Genomic DNA, 24,242 nt, shown 5'->3' on the forward strand with positions numbered 1-24,242 from the left:
ACTACTAGGTGAAATAAACACATCTGTAGGCAAGAAACCTCAGAGAACACGGTAATAGAAGAGATTGTCTTTTTATTTTAGAAAAAGGAGACAAAACTGGAGCTGTGCACAGCAGGACAAGTGGTTATAGTTGATTTATATGTAGGTAATAGAACTCTTCCAACACACAAAAGAAGGAAAACTCGGCATTCCTGCCTTAATTCTAACACGCACTGGTAAAACCAACATTTTGCAGAACATTATTAAATTACAGAAAGTTTTGAAGTTATAAACGAAGACAATATAAAACAGAATTTGTGTATTTTAATTGTAGTCAGAGTAACATTTCAAACTTTCCTTGCAAATTTGAAAAGACAGATAAACGTACACAGAAGAAATTAACAAAAGAGCTGAAGTAAAAATACCATCCCTTTGTGGTAGGGAAACAGACAGCTTGACACTTTTTCCCCTCTCCCCCACCATTCTAAAATCAATCATAATGTTGCTAAATTTAGGACTTCAAGCTTAAGGATATCACAACTCGGAAACTGCTTAAAGGCTGGTCCAACTCAAAAATGCTACATTTTGCTATTTGATAGAGTTCTGGATCCCAAAGCTCAGACTCCAAAGTTCCCTCTCCCAAGTGTCTCAACATCATTGCCACTTCTTGTACAAGCTATTTCCAGCAAGCATCTGCAGTCTCTTCCCTGGGCTGCACCCAACTTGCACACAGTTCATGTTCTTCAATGAGAAGGTTCCCAATGTTGCAAGCCTACCCCCAAACACATACACAAACTCCATTTTTAACCCATTGTTGATTCCTTCTACTTGAAAAAAAACTGTCCATGGTAACAAAACATGAAGAGAGTGGTTCATCTTAGCCGTTATTTACTTCTCCTGCTGTATTCATGCACTAATGTGCTGTCTTTATTAAAATCATGCAGAACCATTGTAGTGCAAAGTGTGTAAAATGCTCATCAACTAAATACAGATTTGGCTGACTTTCAGCCCATTATCTGACAACTTTGCACAGCTCCCTGGATACCGATACTCCCACCAAGTCTTACACATTTGCTTTCTATAACAACTGGTCTTGGAAAACTTCCACTGGGCTATCATACCCCACTGAGACAGCAGGGACCCTTTTTTTCTTCCTTCCTTTAGCAAGAGGAAAGAGTGAAAGAAGGGAAGAAAAAAAAAAACAAACCATAAGTCGGTGTGGGTGGGGGAGAAGGCGAATAAATTGTGAATGATTGGGCAGCAATTAAGAGATGAGACCTAAATATCATTCCCCATTTGCTATAAGCTGATTTCTTTTGTGATTTTCTTCTGTGAAGTTTAACACCCTTCTCAGATTACTGCTTACTACTAATCAGTCACTATTTTACTTACTTTTCAATACTTAGTCAAGTATTAAGTTCTTATATTAAAAAAAAATAAAAAATCACTGAAACTATACCTGTTTACACTTCAGGGGAATGCATCCCATTTCCTATGTCTTTTTCCCTTGAAGTATTTGAAGAGGGAAAGAGCCATAGAGGAGAAGTAATGTGAACTATGGAATACATACAGTAACCTAGAATATTACTGTTCCTACAGTATCTCATGCAGACAATTTTTTCAGTGAACACAACAGTATGTTTAAATATAAGGCAAATGGACACTGGAGGCCACTAAAAAGCTCCTTTGTGTATTTCCCTTTATGTAGTCAAAGTCAAATTTTAAGTGCTATAAAATTAATGCTAACACATACTATTGTTAAGAATTATATTTTTAAAAAGGTTTTGTTATCCGTGCCTGTTTGTCTATATCTGTTTACAGAATTTACATTTTTATTCTGAAAGTAGATTTTAAAATAACTTATTTCCAGAGAAACACTGTTTACTACATGTCTTCTACAGTTGATTGAGCTGGTGCTTTGACAGAACTGTAGTCTGTTTCTTAGTATAGCAGCCACTGTTTTTATAATCCTTACAACAACAGGATTTCCAAGGCAGATTTGTCAGGAAGCTGTAAACAAATTTTCCAAGACTTACTGGCATAATCAAAGTGATCTTTAGTTCTTTAGGGAAAAAATTTCTCTGCCAAAATGGAATTTTGGAAACTCTGGAAGGTACTTCCAAATTAATACTCTGGAGCAGTTTGGAAACTTGACTCTGAGGAAGAGTCAAAATCTATTTCCAACCCAGACTCATCAGGATTTGGGGGCAAATTAGGATAGGAGTTTATGTCTGAATGCTCCTGTACATTAGCAGAAGCATTTTTCATAACTGAGTGCACGAAGCTTGAAGATTCCCAGAGCCAGGTTTCAAGGTCTGCAGAAGAGTGAGGCATTTTAAGGTGGCAGTATGAAGAATGAAATTCCATAGTAGATGGAACAGTTTGACATTTTCTTAGTGATGTGTATTTGTCTTTCCTGTTAAAAAAAAAAAAAAAGAAAAAAAGAAAAAGAAAGATTATTAGTGTTTCAGTTACTATTTTTATTACTGTTCAGATGTCTTACAGGGAATCTTCATATAAGGAAGAAGGCTAGAGAAAAATGGTTAATTTTAAATGCAATTTAATGTATTAGGATATGGGACAACAGGAAAAGGATCTTGAAACCATCATAGGTGCAACTCTATGTCTTGTCCTCAGAGGTAAGCATAAAATACTTACATTTGAATACACACTATTCTGATGAGCTCAGAAGGGTAGACCCAGTTTGTACATTACCTCTTAATTAGTCCTATCTCCCCCTTCCCAGCTACCCACTTGGAATATTTGCTGATTTACCAATCACAGCACTAACTGAAAATTAACAAGAATATTCTCAACGTTTACAAGTTGAGAAGCAAGCACTGTTCAGCTTCTCAAGTGCCATCTCTGCATTCAACTTTACTGTCAGCCAATTACCACCCACCTGGAACAGAAATTTTCTACACTCTACACCAGCACCTGAATCACCAGGTAAATTTTTCAATTTGAAAAACAAGAAACTGAAGTTGTCACCAAGAACAAACAAGTTTTTTTCTTTAAACTTTCCTGTAACAACCTGCAATGCCCCCTCTCATGCACACACCCCCCCCTCCCCCCCCAACTGGCAACACACACTTCAACACCACTTTCCATACCTGAGTTTAGGTGCACTAGAAGATACCATCCATCAGGTTTTGTTTCCTAAAAGGATTTTCAAACCATAAACACCTCAAATTTTCATGATATTTAAGTCTGATTCCAAAACAGAAGCTAGATCTGATGACATAAGGGGAAAAGCTTGGAAAAAAAGTTGTGTAGAGGTTACTTTCTTCAAAAGCAGCATAAGTTCTTGGCGGATGCTGAAACTAAGTATAAGCCCACAAACAGCCCACCTGTAGAATACAATGTAGGATTCTACAGAGTCTTGGGACCTCTCTACCTGAAGAGAAAACCTACTTAAAAGAAGGCTTAGAAAACTTTGAAGCCTGAGAATGTAAAGAGTTTAGTGAAGATACCTTTGAAGATACCATAAAAGAACACAGGAAAAGCAATGACCACCAAGTTCTATTTAAGGCCAAGAGCTTCTCTTTCCACAAGAGAAACAATGTTTCTGGTTCATCATGACTCAATGACCCCTTTTGGAGGTTAGATATAGCACAGCCTTGTGATATTGTGCCTTCCAAATGCCTGTTTCAGATGTAGAGCCTCACAGTTGGTAAGACTGGAGTATGAGCAACATCAAGAAGCTGATCAGTAAGGGTAAAAGCAGGAAGATGACTATACACATATTTCTTGTGGAAAGAAATCAGAAATACTGAGAAAGAAAAAAGTAGACACTGGATTACATGTGGTATCAAATAAATGAAGAGATGACAGTCAGATGATAGTGAATATACGTACCAAGGATTACATTTTTGCTCAGAGAGCTGGCCTCTGAGTAGTGTTATATACAGAAAGGCTTTAATGGATTTCAGCAAGGGAGAAGAGAGGCTATTTGTACACAGGAATTAAATGTTTCTGAATTCTGGATAAAACTGAGTATTATAAAAAGAAACCTAATATGAAAGCTAGCATCTAATACTTCCAAAGGGGGAAGGAGACCCAAGCTTCATCCTCATTAAGTTTTCCCTTAAGCTAGAGCCTTTAACAGTAAGTTTGACTACTCTGTACTTCTAAGGGATGAAGCTTATCAATTGGATCTTTCAGAATGCTCATCTAGAACCTGGCAAAGCTTTTTATAAGGAAGTAGGACCAAGCAGTTCTCAGACATATCAATCCTGCACTTCTAATGGTTCACTGTATAGCACTGCCAGGGGTAGAAAGAGTATCTTTCATCTTCCTCCTTATCTTTGTTACTAAGAACGGGAAAACAAAAGCTCAAGGACTCCTGGCTCAAAGAAAAATGTATTTTTCATTGTAATTTAAGAACATGCTGTATGTAAAACATGGCAATGCTTTAACTGAAGTAACTGCTGCATTTATGAGTCTCCAGTGCTACAGCTATCTCTTGGAAGCTTTTATTAAGAATTTAAGAATTATGTTCAATCCTAATAGCTTCTCAGGCTAATTTCTCTTCCCCTTCTACCTCCTACCTAGCAACTGCAGGCATTGAGACAATCATCAGAAAAATTACAGTAAGGTAGGATTTACAAAGTAGTTCATATGTTTCTCAGACCAAATCTTAGGAGATTTCCTATTTATAAGCATTTGGACCTTAAAGAGAGTTTACGTTTCTCTACTTGCTATACAGAGCAGTGCTCTGAAACACCTGTGTAATTGTGTTCCAGCAACAAGTCCATTTATAGCAAGAAAATCTGAGTATCTGAATTCAATGTGTGAAAGTCTACAGAGCTCCTTAGGCAAATGCTACACTCCCCATGAAAAAGAAAAACTGTAATGGTATTTTTAGATTCATAACTGAAGTGAGTTGTCACTGATTCCTCCATTCACATAGTGCTACAAAACTTTACAGAAGTAAAAAGTCTAAAAGGCTAAATCTCAGACAAGCTTGGCAAGAGAAGCATAATGAACCCACTTACAACTAGGTTCAAGTGGAGGTTCCTCTTCTACAGAAACAGAGGTTCCTAAAATTGGTTTCCACATGTCTTATTTTAATTCTTCCCAACTATTTTACAAGACTGTCCTTCATATTAATCTACTTTTTAACTTACAATCTTTCCTGTCCAGATTCCTAAGAACGTAGTCTTTCTCCCAATGTTTTCCAGTTCCTACACGCTACAGCTGATTTAGAACATCTTGGGCCACCTTTTCTTCTTCTTTTCTTTCTGATTGCTCCAGGTACTGTGGAGCAGAAGAAACAAGGTCTCTGTTCTCAGTCCAATGCCTGCTCTATAACCCATTTCTACCCCCCAAAACCGTAAACCTACCAATAGGCAAGCAGTTCTTCATCTACAGCATGTAGCAGCCGTTCATCAGTTATAAACAAGAAACACCAGAAAAATACACTTCAGAAACAATGCTAAGGATGAGAAGCAGAGAGAACTGTTCTGTGTTACCTTTGAGAAAATGATTAAACCCTGTTTTAAGAGAGAAACTTGTTGAAGCTCTGATAAAACAGAAAGCAGTTATAAAAATGCATAATTTGCATGCAGCAGCCCTCCACTTTACCTGGATATACAGAACAGCTTGCTTTTAGCCTGGGAATAAACTGTAGCAGCAATCTGACAAAGTTGTTCTTGCATCCATCGAATATCAGCAGGCATGTCAGGAAACCAGTTTACTAATCTACAATCAAAACCAAGTTGATATGTAAGCAGTAGGTCTAATTCACATTGTATTCTTACATACAACCTCAAAAAACACCCCCACAGCTTTTATTTCCCCAAGTTAAGCCCCCACCAAAGTCTCCAGGTCCTCCCAACCTCCCGTTAATTCCCACCTAGCCCAATCTTCTCTACAAGCTAAAACGGGCAGCACAGACCATTCATCTCTGATCTGCTGAGTAGCTGACCAGTATATGTGCATTCCACACCCTGTGACCAACGTTTAGGAAGCCTGCAAAATACTCCTCTCTCTGAGACCTCTTTCTCTGCAGTAGGAATTTTCTGATCAGTTTAACGTTAGGTGGATGAGGAAGGAAGAACAAAAAAAAAAAAAAAGCACAATAGAAGAACAAATAGCAGGCAGAAACAGAACTATGTCACAAATGTACTTTTTTCCTTATGAAGCTATTAACTGAAGTCACTTAACACCAGAGGGGAAAAAACCCACATAAAAACTCTGTTGAAACTTGCTTCCTCCCATCCACCACAAAATAGCACAGATATGGCACACTAAAATAAAAAATAAAATAAAATCACTGGACTTCTACGTGGCTCCATTTACAGAGCATTTGATTTTTTTAGTATTTTCTAAAGACATTAATGACATGTACTGCTCAAGGACTGGAATTGTCTTGAGCAAGCACAAAGCCTGGGATTCATGGCACATTCATTTACTGTAATTTCTCATTTATGAGAAACAAAAGGCATGAAGTTAAGTCTGTTTCAAGAGCACAACTTTCCGTCAACCTAAACAAACCTGGTAAGAAAATTTATATTGTAAGTAAACGCTGAATTTCACTCCTGCCTTTAGAAAGAAGCTGAAGCACATGAACTATCTGGATAGAGTTCAAATACCACTGCAGAATATACTAACAGTAATAAAATTGTGCTTCTGGAAATACAAATAAGGGTGCTTCTTTTGAACAATTACAAGACAGCTGCTGTTAATAAGAGCAATTTGTTTATTTGTCTAGCCTTAGACTATACAGACTTTCAGAGGATCCATCATGTAGGTAGAAATAAGAGCCTCTGGACAGTTGCCACTTGGAATTTTAGAGTACCAGAATGCCTATAACACTGAATTAACTTTCAATGAGTAAATTTCCAAAAGTATAATAATTCTATAAGTGGCTTCTTACCGTAAAGCAACGGAGTAAGCAGACTCCACTGGTAGTGTATATGGTAGCATCAGATAGGATATCACTCGCATAGGGAAGAGCTTAGAGAACTGAGCGTAGAATCCATTCTGTTCTTTGCAAGCTTCCTGCAGTGCTTAATAATAATTATTTTTGAAAAAGATGTTAGACTATTTGAAAACAGTTTAAATAATTCAAAGTTTGGCAATCTTCAGTCAAAATTATAAAGTGTTATTGAATAGGGCTCAGACAGAAAATGGAAGAATTAATCTCCTTAAACCTTCTCTATGCTATTATAAAATACAAGAAACACAGACTCATACCACAGGGATAAAAGGCATTACCCAGAACTTTTAAACAGTAAGTCTAAGAATTAATTTATAATAAGAGGATGTAAGAGGATGTTAAGTTCACCTCTCCAAAAATACTTCTGTATTTTAGATAGCATTCCTGTCTTTTTAGAGATTCAGTAACTCTAAGGACTTTGCTTAAATCCCAGAGTTGTGCATATTCCAGTTGTTACACACAGTTGTAAGAAATGAACTCCAAATTTTATTCTCCTGGGTCACTAGACTGACAAGTTTCAGATCTCGTAAATACCAATCAGCATCCACAAAAAAAATGCAGGTGAAAGTTAAAGAAATATCAGATGCGGTTCCAGTCTATTAACAGCTCATTAAAAAGACAGGAAAAACAGAGAATTGGAAATCTACAGAAGTCTGTTTTAAAAATGAGATGGGGACAACTAGCATTTGGATCTGGCGTTCAACTTTGGTGTTAAATATACGCTTACAAAAATACTGTGCACATAAAAAGTTTATTCAAAACCAAATGAGAATTCAATTCACAACTCTGCAGTGCTGAAAGTAGCTCCTTCTTCCTGCTTCAATCTAAACCAAAAATGTACATGTTCACATTTAATAAATAAAGAACTTTTTTTTTGATTGAACTAGTCTAATATCACAGACAATTATTAAATTAAAGCATCTTAAGAAAATTGTAAGAGAAAGCAGGGAAAAAAAATAAATCAATCAAAATTTGCCATTCATAGTTGCAGGAAACACTCTCAAGCATGCACCTTTACGGAGTCTAGGAGGTAGACTTTCAAATATGCTCTTCTCCAAAGGCCAAGGATTTTGCTTCAGCTGGTCACTGAGTGCTTCCATTTTTGAAGTTTCTACTCCATTATTTTCTGTCAGTACTTTTTTCTTTGTACGGTCAATGTGCTGCGCAGCCTCATGAGGACTTCTTTTCGTGAAGGACAAGTGGATATAAATTGAGTCATTCAGAATACCTGAAAGAGTCAAGGGCTTCCACTTAGGCTTGATCTGCAGGACTTCAGAGTACCTTCTGTACAAAGGCCTACCCCAAGGGAACATAATCCACCCAACATCAAATACACTTGCTGTTATAATCCCACAAATGTTTGATCACACTGATGAATACTCTTTTGCATATTTAGGTCTTACTTTCAAACAGGTTCTAAAGAAACGAGAAAGTGAACAATTAACTGGAACAGCACTGGAAATATACAGTCATTTATGGAGTTGTTTTACAGTAAGAAAGCAAATAATTCAAAATGAGAGGAGGAAAACTGATTTAATATTTATTTGAAAGAATACACCTAAAACACATTAGACGTTTGGGAAATTTGATGTGGCAGGTATCATGCGAGTCCTTCAAGGCATTGCTAAAACAGGGTGGAGGAGGAAACTGAGTAGGATACAATATATATCCAAAGTACAGATCTAAATGAACACTGTTTGCCTTGCAAAACTGATGCCATGTAGGAAATAGAACTGGTAATTTCCTTAGAAACAAGCACTAGATAATGAGCACAAACGAAAAACACAGAAGGGTATTTATCTTTGGTTTCCAGAAAGTCATTATGAAGTTCTTTAGACTCAAAAGCTACCAAATTTTATTGGGATGCATACCTACATACAACAGAATCTGTATCCTACTTACAACTATTCCTAAAAAACAAATGTCAAAAGAACATACAAAGAATTTAGGAAAAAAATAAAAAAGTTATCTGAAGTGCTACAGATTAGGGGGAAAATTAACTTCTACAGTTGAAATAACAAGAAAAGAGACGTATAATGAAGAGTTTGAAAAGGTTATAGTTATCACTGACTAAGCCTGAAGCAAGATAAATCTGCAGCAGAATAAGAACAAAGGTGATCACAGGATCAGTAGTGTGAAAAGGACAGTAGTGCAATACACAGAGGAATGGGGGAGAGGACAGCTCCTCCTCCAAGGAGGAGATGCAAGGTATCTCAAGTATTAGTGTCAGATGGAAACATACGCGCAGGAAACTTATGGGTTTCAAACAAAACCCATCTTAGCACAGACAAACACAAATTATATGCTCTTTGTATAGCTTGTGCTTTGAATCACCTAGTAAAAGGTATAAAGCAGGACATTCTCGTTAATACTTAATACTATTACTTGAAAATCAAACTCTTAAGCAGAACTGTGACATTCTTTAAGAAAATTATTCCAAGAAACTTAAATATTTAATGTTTAGTTATAACAGAGTATAAGCAGTGAGCACATCAATCTGACTGCATTACAGTACCGCAGCTGATACTATCTGCAATAGTGCAAACATCATACTTACATTTTCATTCCTCGAAACTGACCTAGTACCCATTTGCTTCTCCAACCAGACTACAGGGATTAGGCATATTTAACACATGGTTAACTTCGTGCCAATATCAAGCTACTGTCTTTAACTTGTTTGTCTCAAAGTGTGCAGACCATTAACATATTAACACAAAATATGTTACTAGAATTCTAAGAGTGGAACATAGCAACCTTCAAGTCTTCTTCCCAGAATTATTTGTGTCCCAACAACTGTCGCATTACAAGTGGTCTTCTTCTAAAGTATATCATGATACAAAATAAGAATTTGTCTGTGATTGAGTTTATATTGTTATCCAGTTTTAGACTGGCTAGGCTTTACCTAGAAATTCACTTGGCTGATAGCAGACAGGAGGTATTACAACAATAGAGGTTTCACAGGAGTGGGAAACAATACCTTATTCCTATCCTTCATGACTAGCACAGAAAAAAATAATAATGACTTCCCTAGAATTGGAAATCTTTGGTAATTTTACTTAACAATACCTTAATATTCACTGTACACAAATTCAGTTTCTGTGCATCAGCACAGCTTACCTCAAGTGAATAGTTACTACAACTGTGTGATTTCTACAAGAAATAAACTTAACCATGATCCCTTCGAAAACCTCAGACCTAGCTTGTTCTTAGCTACATAACCCCCCCCCCCACCCTTTTATTTTTTTTGTAAGCTCAGGTTAAGACCACACCATCAGTAATAATCCACAAGTGTAACATACCATTCTCTTTCAAGAATTTAAGAGCATCTGAATATCCTTGCTCACAGATCTCTCCTAGTACCTGCAAGCACAGGGTAAATGAGTCAGGCAAATAAAAGGAGAAGCAACTTAAGATAAACAGTTTGCAGAATGAAAAGCCACTTCCATTCACCTTCCATTCTTTTAAGAAATATTACATGAACAATTGCTGTAATTCAACAGATCCTGGTTAATATATCTATGCATATTGGATCATGCATACATGAACTTACTTTCAGCTATTACAGACACACTGAATTGTTGACCCAAAAGGATAGCATTCAGACAGTTTGCAAGATTTCCTGTCCTTCTGTTTCATTGACTAGCTTTTCAGCAGATGCAAGCAACAGTGAGATAGGGTGGCTTGGAGTATGCCAATGCCCCTGCTTCCCACTTTCCAAAACTATGAAAAGTCAGCTGTGCAATTCTCATGCTCAAACTCAGACTTAATCTTCCACATGAAAACATCTTTCACAAGATGCAACACTAGCTCACCTACACAGTACTCCTAGACAGAAGAAAATAAACATAAAAAGAGAATTAAAACCTACACAAGTTGAATTTAATACTTTTCTCCAAGTGGTCAAAAGCCCTTAATTAAAATAAACCCAAACATCTGTAGCAGTCAGGAACATTAATTCTCCTCTGCAGTATATCCCAATCCAATTCACAAGGTCTGCTTGCTTTATTTTCAGCTTCCACAACAGCAATTAATGAGCATTTCCCTCATCAGATCTGCAATTAATAGCACTTAGCCAAGTTTAATGGCAACTTGCCTGTGTGAAGCACTGACTGAGAACTTCACGAAACCACAAAGCTTTAGAACTTCTAAGTTCTGAAGCACCTGGTTAGCAGGTAAACATGAAAGGACCACAAACTAACAGGTACTAATTTACCAATGTTGATATCATGCTAGAATCATGTACTGAAAGCCAATAGCAGGACGTGCATTTGCAGTCCAAGTGAGACTAAAAATAAGGAGACTGGATAAAAAAAATAGGAACAAGAAATGTCACAAAAAAAGTTTATATGACTAAATGAAATGCTAAGATTACTGCTGCTTTCTGCAAAAGCAGGGCTTTTTATATGGAAAGATGCTTTAGTGATGACATGAAGGCAGTGATTTACCTTAGGTTCTGGTGGAAAGAGCGCTTGTGTTAAACGATAAAGGTTCCCCAAACTGAACTGAATGCTGGTGTTGGTCACATTCATTTCATGGAAGCTGGCAGAATTCCCCTTTGGACAGATATCACACTCCCCAGCAAAAGGCGAAACTGTGATGGTATTCTTTGATTCATATTGAGGTAAGTTGTCACTGATTCCTCCATCCACATAGCGCTACAAAAATTAACAGAAATAAGAAGTCTCAAAGGCTTAAAATTTCAACTAGCATATTTCCCATGCAAGAATTAAGTAGTATTTAAGACTGCAACAACAGAGAGTAACCTGCCTCTAATGCCAATTATAACACATTGCTACCTATAGTTCCAAAGATAGCCCCAAAATACTATATTTGGGATATTTCTGCATGTTTAAGAAAGAGGAAGTCCATTTCAAAGATCATAATCCTACACAACATGTAGAGAAAAAATAGTGGAAGTGTCTCCTTTTCCTCACATGAGAGCAGCACCAACTGAAGAGCTAACAGGGCAGTACTTCAGAAAAAAATACATGTAAAATAATAGCTCTATCTTTCAAAGCTAAAGTTCTGTGCTGCTAAACCATTCAGTTGGAATAAGAGTAACTTACTCTCAGCAATTAGAATTTGATATAAAAGCACATTTGGACTTAAAGAAACTACATGTAAAAGGCAGATAATGCTTCAGAAACCTTGCCAACGTTCATGGATATCTATCCTGCTTTGAGTGCAAATTCAGAAGCTGTTACAGATTATGCTTTTGTCTCCTTTATGCTGGACTGCCCACTTTTGTAGTGTCAGTGCCTCACCATCTCAGACATTTTAAGATCAAAGAACTGAAGAGTTCTGTATCAGGGCAACTAATCTATAGTGGAGCAGCTGCTGTGGCTGAAAACATCTCCATTCACTCACAACATCCATGTTTCCAGTGGGGTCAAACAAGCCAGAGCTAGTTTGGTCTGACAGTGGCAAAAGAGCACAAGCTTTGCTGGTTTAGTGGCTGCACTTCCCTTCTTCCTAACCAGGCAACAGACATGACCCATAGGTCCTTGTAAAATGTAAATGTTTACAGAATAGGTGATCTGAGCAGGAGCAACTTGGATTATCAGTTTTATCTACCTTGAAACTCGCTCCCCCACCATTCTGAGAAACAAATCAGGAATTAGGAAGATGACAGTTCAGAGCAATTTATCCAAAATATTCTTGTAGAGCAGCCCATTCTTACCTGGCAGCTTTCCTGAACACTCTAGATCCACCAGCAAGCTGCCACTGACAAACTTCCTATAGGTGTGTAATGCAATCACTAAAGTACACATGCAATCACCAAGTCCTTAGTGGAAGTTCCAAGTACAACACAACAGGTTTGTCAAAGGAGGAGACACAGCACACAGCCTTCTCATGAAATAATTAAAAGCTGTAAGTATACAACTGAGTCACTGTTCTACTGAGGTAAAAGGCTTTAATTACTTGGAGTATCTGCCTATCTCTTCCCCCTAGTAATTTTGAAATCTAAAAACCACTGCTGTATTTGAAAGGGTTAAAAAAAAACCACAAAACAAAACAAAACCCATCACACCCAAAAGTTTCACAGCTGATAGTTACATATACCTATTGAGAGTTATCCTTCTATCTTTTGGTTTTAAAGCATACATGCCTGAAGCACCAATCCAGTAAACAGCAAGATGCTACAGAGTTTACACCCTTGACATTTTACTGTGTTTAAACCCTGAAGGAATCATGGCAAACATATTCCACTGTGGTGTTCTTATAAAGTTACATCCAAAATGCCTCCTAAATATTAAAATCAGATCAAAACTGCAAATATCAGAAGGAAAAAATGATCCTTTCCTTCCATCCCTCAAAATAGGACCAAATAAAGCATCACTTGTATGTTTTTGTACTCTGAACTAAGCCTTTTAAAATAACATTGTTGCCTGGTGTCAAGAACTGAATAGCCAGATTAGCCTGGATCCACCTAAACCCTGGATTGAGTCCAACGTCCTGTTTTCATAACACCTTTAATCTGGAGGAGTTTAAGGAGACATACAAGGTTTAAAAGTACAGATAAAGAAAAATCCCTATACAGCTCTAATCACTTTTGCTTAAATTTCAGCATGAAGAAGAAAATACATTTATGTCTATCCTTGATCTTTCAGAACTTCCAAATTGCCTTAAAAACAGTTTTTAATCAACCACTCTTGAAGATGTTTTGAATTTTCTTTCCATATTCTTCCACTTCCTTGTGTCAGAAACACCAAAGTTGGAAGAAAAGCAAATGCATGTTAATACAACACTGTAACATGTATGTCTGCTTCCAGACTTGTTAATCAGAACTCCTACAACAAACTACACTAACTTTTCTGCAGTTGTTGCCCCTTTAATGTGGGATTTTAGAAACCCCAGTATAGCCATGAAGTATTAAGAGGTTTTTAACCAACAGTTCCTGTAATGTAATAGAACAAACATGCTGACACTTCACCTTCATAAAGCAACCATTCTTACACTAAATACAAATGACAGAGACATTAAAAGTTCTGTTTATATCTAACTGAACTTTAATCCTGTTTTAAAGGCAGATATACCTACAGCAAGAACACAAAGGTACACAATAAACTATCTGTCATGGTCTAACCACTACCCCAGCCAAAATCAGGACACTGTCTTACAAAATGTCATTTTTTTTAAACGAACAGACAAGCATAAGTGATCCTTCCTATAAATCTGAGGAGGTGAATAAGCATCACTTCCTTCAAAAAATATTTATCCTTAAGTTAAATATTTGCTGCTTTAGAATATCCTCTTTTAATTACTGCATCAGAAAGCAACAGATTGATGGGGGCAGGAAGGGACAGCATGGTGTCTCTGCATTTTGCAGGGTGGAGAAGAAATATACATACAAATCATCCACATATTTAGTGTTTCCTTGCTTTTTTTGAGAAGTTGCAACACACAGCTACAGGACTAGAAGCTACGATGAAGGTATTTATTTTACAGTAGGATAACAAAAAACCCCATACACATTGTCTTTTAATATTTTTAGAATGGCTAGAACTATTTTTTAATATTAACAATAGAGACTTACCACACCTCTAAATGATGGTGGAATTAGGCCACAATAAATAGGGACAAAGGAACTACAGATTAAAGCCTGTAGGAAAATGAGATCATATGAATTAAGTAGTAACTGTTCTATTATTGAAATTATAATTTATCTTTCTCTCTTTAGATCTTTAGCAAAAACAATTGAGCAAGCATAAAAAAAAAATCCCCAGCAAGTACATTTGAATAAAAAAAAGTGGGGGAGAGAGGAAAGGCTATTACAAAGCATTATTTTAAAAAGGGCGAGGGTATTCCAACATTTCTTTTTTAGAATGTAATCACACTCCATCCAAAAAAAAATGTCAAGACTCACTAAAAGACCACTTCTGGAGATGCTAATCAGGAAGGCAAAGTTTGTGACCGATCACTCAAGCTATACATTATTTGAGTAATCAAAGTAACTGACTGGAGACACAATTAGCAACATTCAGGAATCATATTAAGCTAGCTTTGTAACTGATAATAAGAATGTTAAAGTCCCATTTTTGTCTGCTTTTTGATTGCTGCTTTTGTAAGAATTACCTTAAAAAAAATAAATCTAATTCGTGAAGAATGTATTTCATTAGATACACTGAACTTCAAAGACATTTATTCTTTCTATGACTGATCCCTTGTATTTACTCCAACAGTTCACAGATACACTGGCTGGAAAAACTAGTAAATTAATACAGTGTAAGGAAACGTGAATTCACCTTTAATATACTGCAAAGTCACAATACCCTAAACCGTTTAAAATGGAAATCCAATAGATGATGTTAAAATTACAGAAACTTTTAAAAGTTGGCAAAAATAAACATACCTGGACAACTTCTTCTTTAGAGTTAAAATTAGATATCAATGCATTTTTACCATCTGATACTCTGGTCAGTGAAATACACAGTCTGCCTGATGACAACTGGTGAGTGTTTTCTGGAAGATTTCTCATCAGTCCATCTCTTATTATCTTCATCACATTAAAGGACGGATGAAGAGGACCAAGATTTCGCTTTCTAGCTTCTTTGGCTAATGCCAAGACATCTGCACAAGCTTGAGCTGAAAAAAAAAAAACCCCCACAAAACAACAAAACACATTTATTTAAGAACAGGAAGTATGTCAAAGAAAAAAGAATACAAAAAACCAAACCCCACATTTCCAGTAATAAAGCACATCAAGAGCTTCAACTTTTCCCTCTGACTGCTAGCATGAAAATTCAAGAACTTTTTGACAGCAAAAATAACAGTCCGCTACTTTCTAACAGAGTTTAAGAGGTTTGGGAAGAACAGTCACTTGAGACTTTTAAACAGAACTCCTGGTAAAGACCCAGCCACTAAGTTACTTTAAAGTAATAGATATGTAAAGTATAGGTATAAAATACCCATATAAAGTGTTTCCATCAGGAATTATTCATTCAAGAAACACATTCTATAAGAAAAAACAAAGATGAGTGATCTATCTTCCATAAACATGTATGCACAGAAATATTCCATATACAACATCCATAAAAACCTGGAGTGTATGAGGCACAGATTTAAGGTCCACAGTATGTCTGCTGAAGAAGCAGAGCACAGGGGTTTGTCACAGCTAGTAACACTTGTTGGACTTTAACCAAACTCAAGGTTTCAGAGCAGCATTTATCTTCATTTAAATACAAACACAAAGGGAACATTAAAGGTGGATTTATTGCAAGGAACATCAGGAGGAAGATTTTAAAGCAGTAAGGCAAGGAATGTGGATGGTATCTGTAGCATCTCACACACAGGTCTCCACCTAAATAGGTGCATTCTTACCAATATGCAACAGACAATTTTTTTTTTCTTCAATTAAATCAGCATTTGGGAACTAAACAAAACCCATACAGAAGACACGATTGTTCCTGAAGGACACTAAAATCATTTTAACAACCACACACCTAGTCATAGCAAGAACAGCAGTTCATCCACCTGCAATGTTTTGTTTGAATTTTTAATGCTCTTTCTCCAGGGCATACTTTTAGGAAATTCCCTGATAAGGTTGTCAACTTGGTAAAGGAAAGAGGAAGGTCAAAGTAACAGGTCATTAACCTGCCTGATATGCTGCAAGCTCATCTATTTTCAGAACTTGCTTTATTTTAACTTACACAGACTCCTTCTAGAATGGAGAGGATGCAACTTACCAAGCTGAATGTGAGCACTGCACTGGAAATAATCCTGCTTAAGTCTTGGGGTTTAGCAATGTTCAATCTTCTAGGCACAAAAAAACCCCACAAACAGACCAAGAGCAGTGGATGCATGGACACATGAGCAAATACACATGCTCTCACTTCTCCGACAGGTCTTGATCCTGTTTTTCTAGCTAGCATCCTGTCAAATTGAAGCTCAAGCTATTACTTAAGTTTAAAGTATGGTAACATTTTCAATCATTTGCACTGCAGGCCTGTTTTCACTGAAAACCAAACTAAACCAGTGCCCTCTACTAGCCTTGTCTTGTGATTATTTACCTCACTGTAAAAAACATCAGGAAGTATCAGCTCATTTTACATACCCATTAAAGGCAGCAAAACTTACGACCTTTAACAGTTTAAATCTGAACTCTCATTTTAACTTCCTTTCAGAAAATAACTACCTATCACTGAAAATTTTAAAAGCTGATCATTACTGCTTTAAGTTCGTTGAATTATTCCAACCTATTTTCCTTCTCACTTCCTTCTTCAACAGGACTAAAATAGTTACCTCTTAGGCTGCTGTATTACAAAATGGGATCTTCTCAGAAAGGGACAGAGGGCTAAAAGCTCACAGACTGGGATTTTAGGTTTTGTAACACATGAGTGCTAAAGAAATTAACGCTCCTATTAAATGTGAACTGTTTCTTGTTGTCTTTCTACTTCTTTTCTCAATGGCTAAATAATTGTTAGCTTGTTTCCCACAGAGTAAAACCTGACATCATATTTAGAGCCCCTCCCAAACCTGCTCTCTTTAGCGCCCCACTAGAATGGATGGCCACATTACCACGGAAATACCAGATCTCCAGGACATCCATAGGGAAGATCCAACAAAGGAGTGCACCTTAACAGTTCCAGTTTAGAATAGCCTGGAATGTACTTCATTCTCAAAAGAACAGCTTCCTCTAAGCTCCTCCCTCTACCTTCCACCAAATTCAGTAAAGAGTACTTCTTCCTCAGTTTGGAAAAGCACATTTCCCCATGCCACTGGGTGGCTGATGTTTACATTTACTCAAACTTTAAATTCTACAGACTCTCAGTTTGCCTATCCAACAGGTAATATCAAACACAAAGATGAAAGATGTGTGTCAATTTTAATCAAAAGCCCTGTTCAACTATACACATACATGGTCAGCTTGCACCAACAAGTGTGCTAACTCGGGGCTGAATTCAATCAAGTCTTGAACACCTCCAAGGATGGAGATGCCACAACCTCTAAGGGCACCTGTTCCATCATTTTATCACTCTTACGGTAATTTTCTTTTCCTTATACCTAATCAGAATTTGCCATGCTCCCGCTTGTGCTTGTTGCCTCTCGTCTTCCATCACCCATCTCAGAGAAGAGTCTGGCTCTGTCTTTCCACAGTGAAATGCAACTGTGAAAACACATCCCAAACTATTTTATGATTCTATGACTTACAACAACAACTTCAAAATAAATACTGCATATTAAAGTGCATCGATGTAAGGGAGGCATACAATATGAACTAATGAAATTAATCATTACAACATGGTGTTTCTTTAGAGCCTATTTACAATCCTCTGATTTCACACAAACTCTAAAAAAGAGAAAAAAAGCTAAAAAGATAGACAATAAACATGGGAATATTTTCTTAGTTGGATGAATTTACATGGATTCACAGATTTCAGATATTCTATTAGAGAAAAGCAAAAAAAAAATCTCAATTGGCATACAAGAAGGGAAAGACAACGGAATAATTTGAAGTCTGCAAGTCGCAGGTACTAAAATGCTAAAAATTTTAAAAGCTGTTAATAATACATGCTTTTAGGTAAATAATTTACATTTTTTGTGCTTAAGAACACTTCAAATATTTAAAGCGGCTTCTTTCTTAAATCATTTACAATGAGTTACAACTTAAAATTGGGTATGTTCAAAAAATAGTTATTGTGGCTAAATAAGGTACGTTTTAAAAGCTGGTGTTAGGCTCAGTTGCGTTATGTTAGTACATTACAGCAAGCAAACTAAAAAGCTCAAGTAGCACAAGTTTACTGCTAAAGCTTTGACAAAATTAAGCACATGCAGTGGAGATCAGTGGCTAAGCAGCAGGGACAAGCATTTCACAGCATTATCCTCTCGCACATACCAAGTTCTGTTTGGTTTAGTCACTGAATTGTTCCCTCAGAAATATAAAAGCTAAGCCTAACCCCTCCCCAAATTCAAAGTAAGTACTCGTTGTCCTTCTGTAAATAAAATGAAATGTGAATTTACAAAATCTTCTACTTCTAAATCTGTTAAGGGTACCATTATCAAAACTGGTCAGTGTTGAGTAATGAGCTAGACAAGCTTTTAGTCAATGGATTTCTTTGGTTGAAAAGGAAAACCATTTTCAGATTTCATCTACTTCATAACTGCATTCCAGTCACCATCCTGAACACCTAGATATTTTACTCGTATCAAGCTTGCTTTAACGTCTGTCGTGTCTGATTCACCAGACAAATGGATATTTAGGTTCTCATGAACCCTAAATGGATAAAAGCAAGGTATACTTTTCCTACTGCTAGAAAATAAGTGCTTATCACAAGAAGGATTGTGTTTAGCTGCAAACTAACATCTTTTATCCTGTATAAATTCAAAACCAGATCAACTCTATTACTTAAACCACAATTACAATCAGTGATTTTAACCAATCACTGTTTCTAATCATATACCGAAGTGAGCTATGCAATACACACTGCACATGGATTAAAAAGGAAAAGCGTGTTAAAGCTAACCTAAGCCCTGACCTTATCTATCTTAGCCTTACCCCAAGAAAGGTGAAGCTTTAAGAAGCAGCAAGTTAAAGCTAACTGAAACTTCATATGCAAAGGTGACTATAGAACAGATGCATTATTTCCCAGTAAAGTGCAAGTATTTTGTTTCAAACTGATGGTAGGGCTAGTCCATTTGCTTTGACAGCTGTTAGGATCCAGCTACTTCCTAACAGCTTTTAATTCCTCCACTTCACACTAAGGTAAGAGCAGTTGTCATCAACCCTGGTATGTGCAACTCCAGCCACAACTTGTTCAAAGCCAAGAGCACAGGCACTCCTTAGAGGGACACACATCTTCCCTGGTACCCGGAGTAGTAAACTCCATCATTTGACTATGCAAGTGTTGAAATCAGCTGAGGCACTGTCAAAATCATTTCTTAAGCCCGGGAGGTTGCAAAATATCCACCCGCAGTGCAGACACGCAAACTTTACCACCTGCCTCTTCTCCTGCCCTCAAGGAAACTCATGATTTATGAGTATTTTATACAGAGGTAACAGATTGAGACGTAAGGGAACGGATCAAAACAGACAGCCCGGCATCTACAGGGACAGATAACCGGTTCAGGTCTAACGTTTCAGGTTCCTCTCTGGAGGCAGAAAACAAGAAAGCTAGAGGAAGGGAGGAACTGGAAAGGAACTGGAAAGGAAATGGAGGGAAGCCCCGCCGACCCTGCGGCCGTCCCTGCCAGCCCGCAGCGCCAGCGGTCCGAGGCTCTCCCGGGGCCGTGCCATAGCCGGCCCCCGCCGCCGGCCTGACCCACCTGCCGGCTCCCGCAGCATACCGCGACCGCCTAACCCCCTTTCCCTCCGCTCCTTCCCCCCCCCCCCCCCCAACCCGCGGTACAACCGGGCACCCCCGCTGACCCAGAGAGCCGCCTCCGACGAGCACGGCGCCGGCGAGCGCGCCGGCGGAGGCGCCGTAGATGCGCCGAGCGTCGCGGATGACGTGCGGTGCGCGCTCCTGCAGGCAGGTGGCGGCGCCGATGTGGTAGACACCCAGGAAGCCGCAGCCGGCGAACGAGACGCTCCAGCCGCCCTCGCGGTCCAACATCGTCACCGGCGGGAGAGGAGCGGCGGATGCGCCGCTAACGCCAACCGAGCTTCCTAGCACCGTCCGCTGCCGAGCGACTGCGGCACGCCCGACAGAACCGTCCCTCCGCCCTACGCGGCGGCCGCACCCAGCGCCGCCGGCCGGCGCAGCAACCAATCGTGCGCTCACGTTCGCCCCGCGCCCAGTGGCCCAAGACGCCCCAGCTAATCCAAGCGCAGATGAAGATAAAGCTCCGCCTCCCCCCGCTCTTTCCCTCGTCAGAGCGACTGTGGCCCCCGTCTGCCTCCTCAGTCCGCACACCTTCTTCATTCCCCTCAGTCCCGTCTCCCCCCGCCAGCCGCCTCAGCTTCCCTCAGCCCCGTTAATCGCCTCACTGCTCTCAGCCGCTTCGCCCAGGGCGGCCCTGCGGCCTCACAGACCCTCCGAGCCACAGCTTGTCCCCGCTCCAGAACGAATCAATCGGTCCCGCGGAGCTTGTCCTGCACCCCCTACCCACAGCCGTAGCCCGCCAAACAGGGCCCAAACTGGGTCAGGTAATAAGAGTCTGGCAGCCGGGTTGTAACGCTGAAACGCGCCCGTTAATCTTGAGATAAGAAAGAGCTGGCTCTGCCGGTTCCGGTCACGGAGCGGCAGCGAGACACGGCCCAGCTCCCACAGTGATTGCCGGCAGCGGGAGGTGCGGGTTTAGCACTTCGCCTGATCATCGGAAGGCTCAAAGGGCTGTCATGCTAGCATGTACGATCATATGTATTTCCTGTAAAAGCAAGCACTGGTTAATAATCCAGCAGTGATAGTGAAGAAAATTAATTATAATACCAGGCTGAAAAAGGGATGGTTACATGATGATCTGCTTTTTTTTTTTCTGAGTATCTCAGATCATTAATTTACACAGTTCTGTGCTGATGTTCTATCAACATTTTACAGACAGAAGTAACTGAATAGCTGAATGCCATCTGAAGCCTAGAGCAGTGTCACCCAACAGGGTTTCAATAGCACCCAGCTATCTGATCCATCAAAACCAAGCACTGATCAGGTGCTGACGGGCTTTTGGAGGTCTTATAATGGCATCCTTAAGCACAAGAAGACCTCCAGAAAATCTGAAGGACACTGACAGAGTGACTGGCACCAACTGATTAATATCACTTGCAATTGTCTTCACAGAACTGCTTAATGGAGTGCCTCATCACAATGCCTAGCTTGGCTGCAAACACGCACATCCATTTATTAGTACAGCATGTGTGAGATCTGTATTTGATACATAATATGCTTGTATGATGAAGGAAGTGCTGTGTTGGTGTCGATGAACCCTGACTTCTCTACGTCAGTGTAGCAATGCCATCATGCACATGATTTTCCTCTCCTCTAGTTCACGTATTTCTGTGGAGTGCCGCATTGCAGGCCAGAGATGTGCCCTAAATGTTTCCTTGCTCCAGTCCTCTGGAAGTCAAATTAATCTGAACAAGGCCAGGTAGGGTTTAGCTCCCTGTAACAGTTGCTAGTTTCCTCTAAAAGTTGCGAGAGGAACTGATGTGACCCCTCTCCATCACCACAAATCCAAGAGTTTTCATTATGCTCTTGCTGTACTGCTGGTGGAGATTGAGTCGCTCAGAAGGGAATTCACAACAATTACCTTGCTCGTTGGGGAGCTCCCTAGATCTGGGCTATATAAAAAAACCCCAAACCAACCCAGAGAACATCATGACTGAAATCCTCTAGAATTTAAGTGCCTCACTCAGGACTGCAGAAAACCTTTTCAGCTACTTGCATGCACCATCATATCCTAACAATGAGATTTAAAAACATCTCAAAAGAGTCCAAGAGGAGCTCATATTTTCCAAATACACCTAGGAGAGCCTGTGTTGTGCAACTTTTTATTTAAATAAAGCACATTGCCAGGAAGATAGAGCAGGATTCAAGTTGAAGTTGTACTAAGCAATCACTGGATAGTTTTACCAGGGAGCAAGCATCGCACAAAACACTACAATAAGAAACTTGAGATTCTGCCTCTAAGTGAGCACCACAAACACTGAGCATACTTTCAGTTTTCCCACATCTAACTTAGCTCTCTAGCCACCTCTGTCTTTTTAGGCCATGCATCTTCATCCATTCAACATCTAATTTCAATGAGCAGAACGGTGAGTGTTCTGATCCCAATCCTGCCTTGCCACTTGAGTGCTTTTCTTTATTTAGAAAAGACGAAGGTGTGAGACTTGAACCGATTTCAGCTTACAGGGAAGGAAGGAGCTGAAAAGGGAGATGAAACCATATCCCATGCTTCCTGGAAGAGTCCTATTTCATTTGAAAGGTGACTGTGACCTCTGTCTTTTCTGATACTTTTTCAAAGGGCCAGCTCTGCTGTATTTTATATTCTCTCCACATATACTCTCATGCTGTTTACTCAGAGCTTAAGTGCAGGAGAGAAAGACATGCATTTTTTAATACATGTTTTTTGGAAAAGGGACACTGAGGTATTCAGAAAAGGACATTTCTCAACACCTCCAGAGTTTTGTCAGGGAGAGCAACTAAATAGCAGGGGAGCAGGGGATTTTCAGAGCATTATCCCATCGACAGCTTTTTCAGGGCTAATTTCAATTTTGCCAGTTGAGATCAACCCGTTTAAAAAATTTTGTACCCCTAAACTGTTATTAGGAGGCAGTTCCTGAGCTTCGTTTCTTTAACAGTTAGGAGGAGTCTTTTTTCCACCTCAAAATTATGCATGGCCAGTTCACAACTATCTTCTCTTGCAATTTGTCCTTTTACACTAGTATCTATATGTTTCCCTGATGCTGTTTGAGTGATAAGCCTTATTCCCTGCCAATCCCCATTCTGTGGCACTTGGGGACCTGAGCCCCCATAGCTTCCTCTCGTGAGAAAGCTGCTGCAAATGCTCTCTGACCAGTTCTGCACCAAGTCCTTCAAATGGACTTTCACTAGGCTGTTACACAGTCTTTGCTAGGGAATCTGAATCGCTGATTCTGATTACTTATATTAGGATCAGCTGATAAATACAGGTCCTTCCCCACTCAGCTTAGATATTTTTTTTTTTTTTTAATGTACTGCAATTTCACAGTACAAAACACCAAGTTTGATCCCTGCACTGGACTCCCCTTTTTTCAGTGCCTGTTTTTTATACACTTGGGATGCTCCCTGACAGATCTTGCTATTTCTTCTCCACATTATCTCCAGTTTAGCGAATAGTTTCTGATGCAAGAAAAGCAAATCAGCTGAGGTGCATATATGCAGAAGGGATCCCATTTCCCTTCCCAGAAAAAGCAGCTGTCTCATCAAAAAGTTAGATTGGTTTGAAACACTGAACCTTTGGCTAATCACTGTCTATTTCATCTCCCTTTTATCTTCAGGTCTATAAAGATAATGGTCCTTCCTCCCAAAACCTGTTCTAATACCTTATTTCCTTCTCTTTTTTTCCTTCACATTTTTCAATTTATTCATTTAAATCCAATTACAGGTTTAGCTGCCCTGCAGAAGCCGTTTAGGATAAAGATCATGGAGCTACCTCTAAAATCTGGGACATCTGAGAAAGCTGATGCAACCTCATCACAAGTACTACCAACTAACCCTACTATGGTTGTACAATATGCAGTTTGAAGATTGTCCTGTTTATCTTAAGTATCACTACTTTACTGTGTTGTAGACAATCTATGTTGTAGGCATATCCTAAACCCTTTACTGAATCTCGTCTGTAATCATTTCACTGTAACTCCAGGAATATGAAGCAAGGCCTGAAAGGCCCCATGATGAAAATCAAA

General features: G+C 38.9%; 1 protein-coding gene across 5 annotated transcripts; it reads right to left on the minus strand.

Moving 5' to 3' along the window:
• Nucleotides 1–52: 52 nt before the first annotated feature.
• Nucleotides 53–20,526, minus strand: LOC133215277 (patatin-like phospholipase domain-containing protein 2). Of its 5 annotated transcripts, none has more exons than XR_009726366.1 (10): nt 20,289–20,517; nt 15,276–15,508; nt 14,460–14,525; nt 11,368–11,577; nt 10,222–10,282; nt 7,935–8,150; nt 6,860–6,992; nt 5,566–5,682; nt 1,439–2,395; nt 53–1,133 (listed from the first exon to the last, which is right to left on the minus strand). XR_009726366.1 is itself a non-coding variant. In XM_061359241.1 (10 exons), exons 1-9 carry the CDS (start codon nt 20,473–20,475, stop codon nt 3,108–3,110), a joined length of 1,329 nt encoding a protein of 442 aa, XP_061215225.1. In that variant the 5' UTR covers nt 20,476–20,526; the 3' UTR covers nt 2,267–2,395; nt 3,093–3,107. The 5 variants fall into 5 exon arrangements, 3 of the variants coding, with proteins under 3 accessions (XP_061215198.1, XP_061215225.1, XP_061215215.1); XR_009726365.1 differs by having other exon boundaries at nt 53–1,137; XM_061359241.1 differs by lacking the exon at nt 53–1,133 and adding an exon at nt 3,093–3,213 and having other exon boundaries at nt 2,267–2,395; nt 20,289–20,526.
• Between the last annotated feature and the right edge of the window lie 3,716 nt (nt 20,527–24,242).

Source organism: Neopsephotus bourkii, unplaced genomic scaffold (genome assembly GCF_033783945.1).
Source record: "Neopsephotus bourkii isolate Nb327-2 ecotype Australia unplaced genomic scaffold, CSIRO-AGI_Nbou_v1 NB_107, whole genome shotgun sequence".
In the NCBI taxonomy this organism is placed as follows: Eukaryota; Metazoa; Chordata; class Aves; order Psittaciformes; family Psittacidae; genus Neopsephotus; species Neopsephotus bourkii.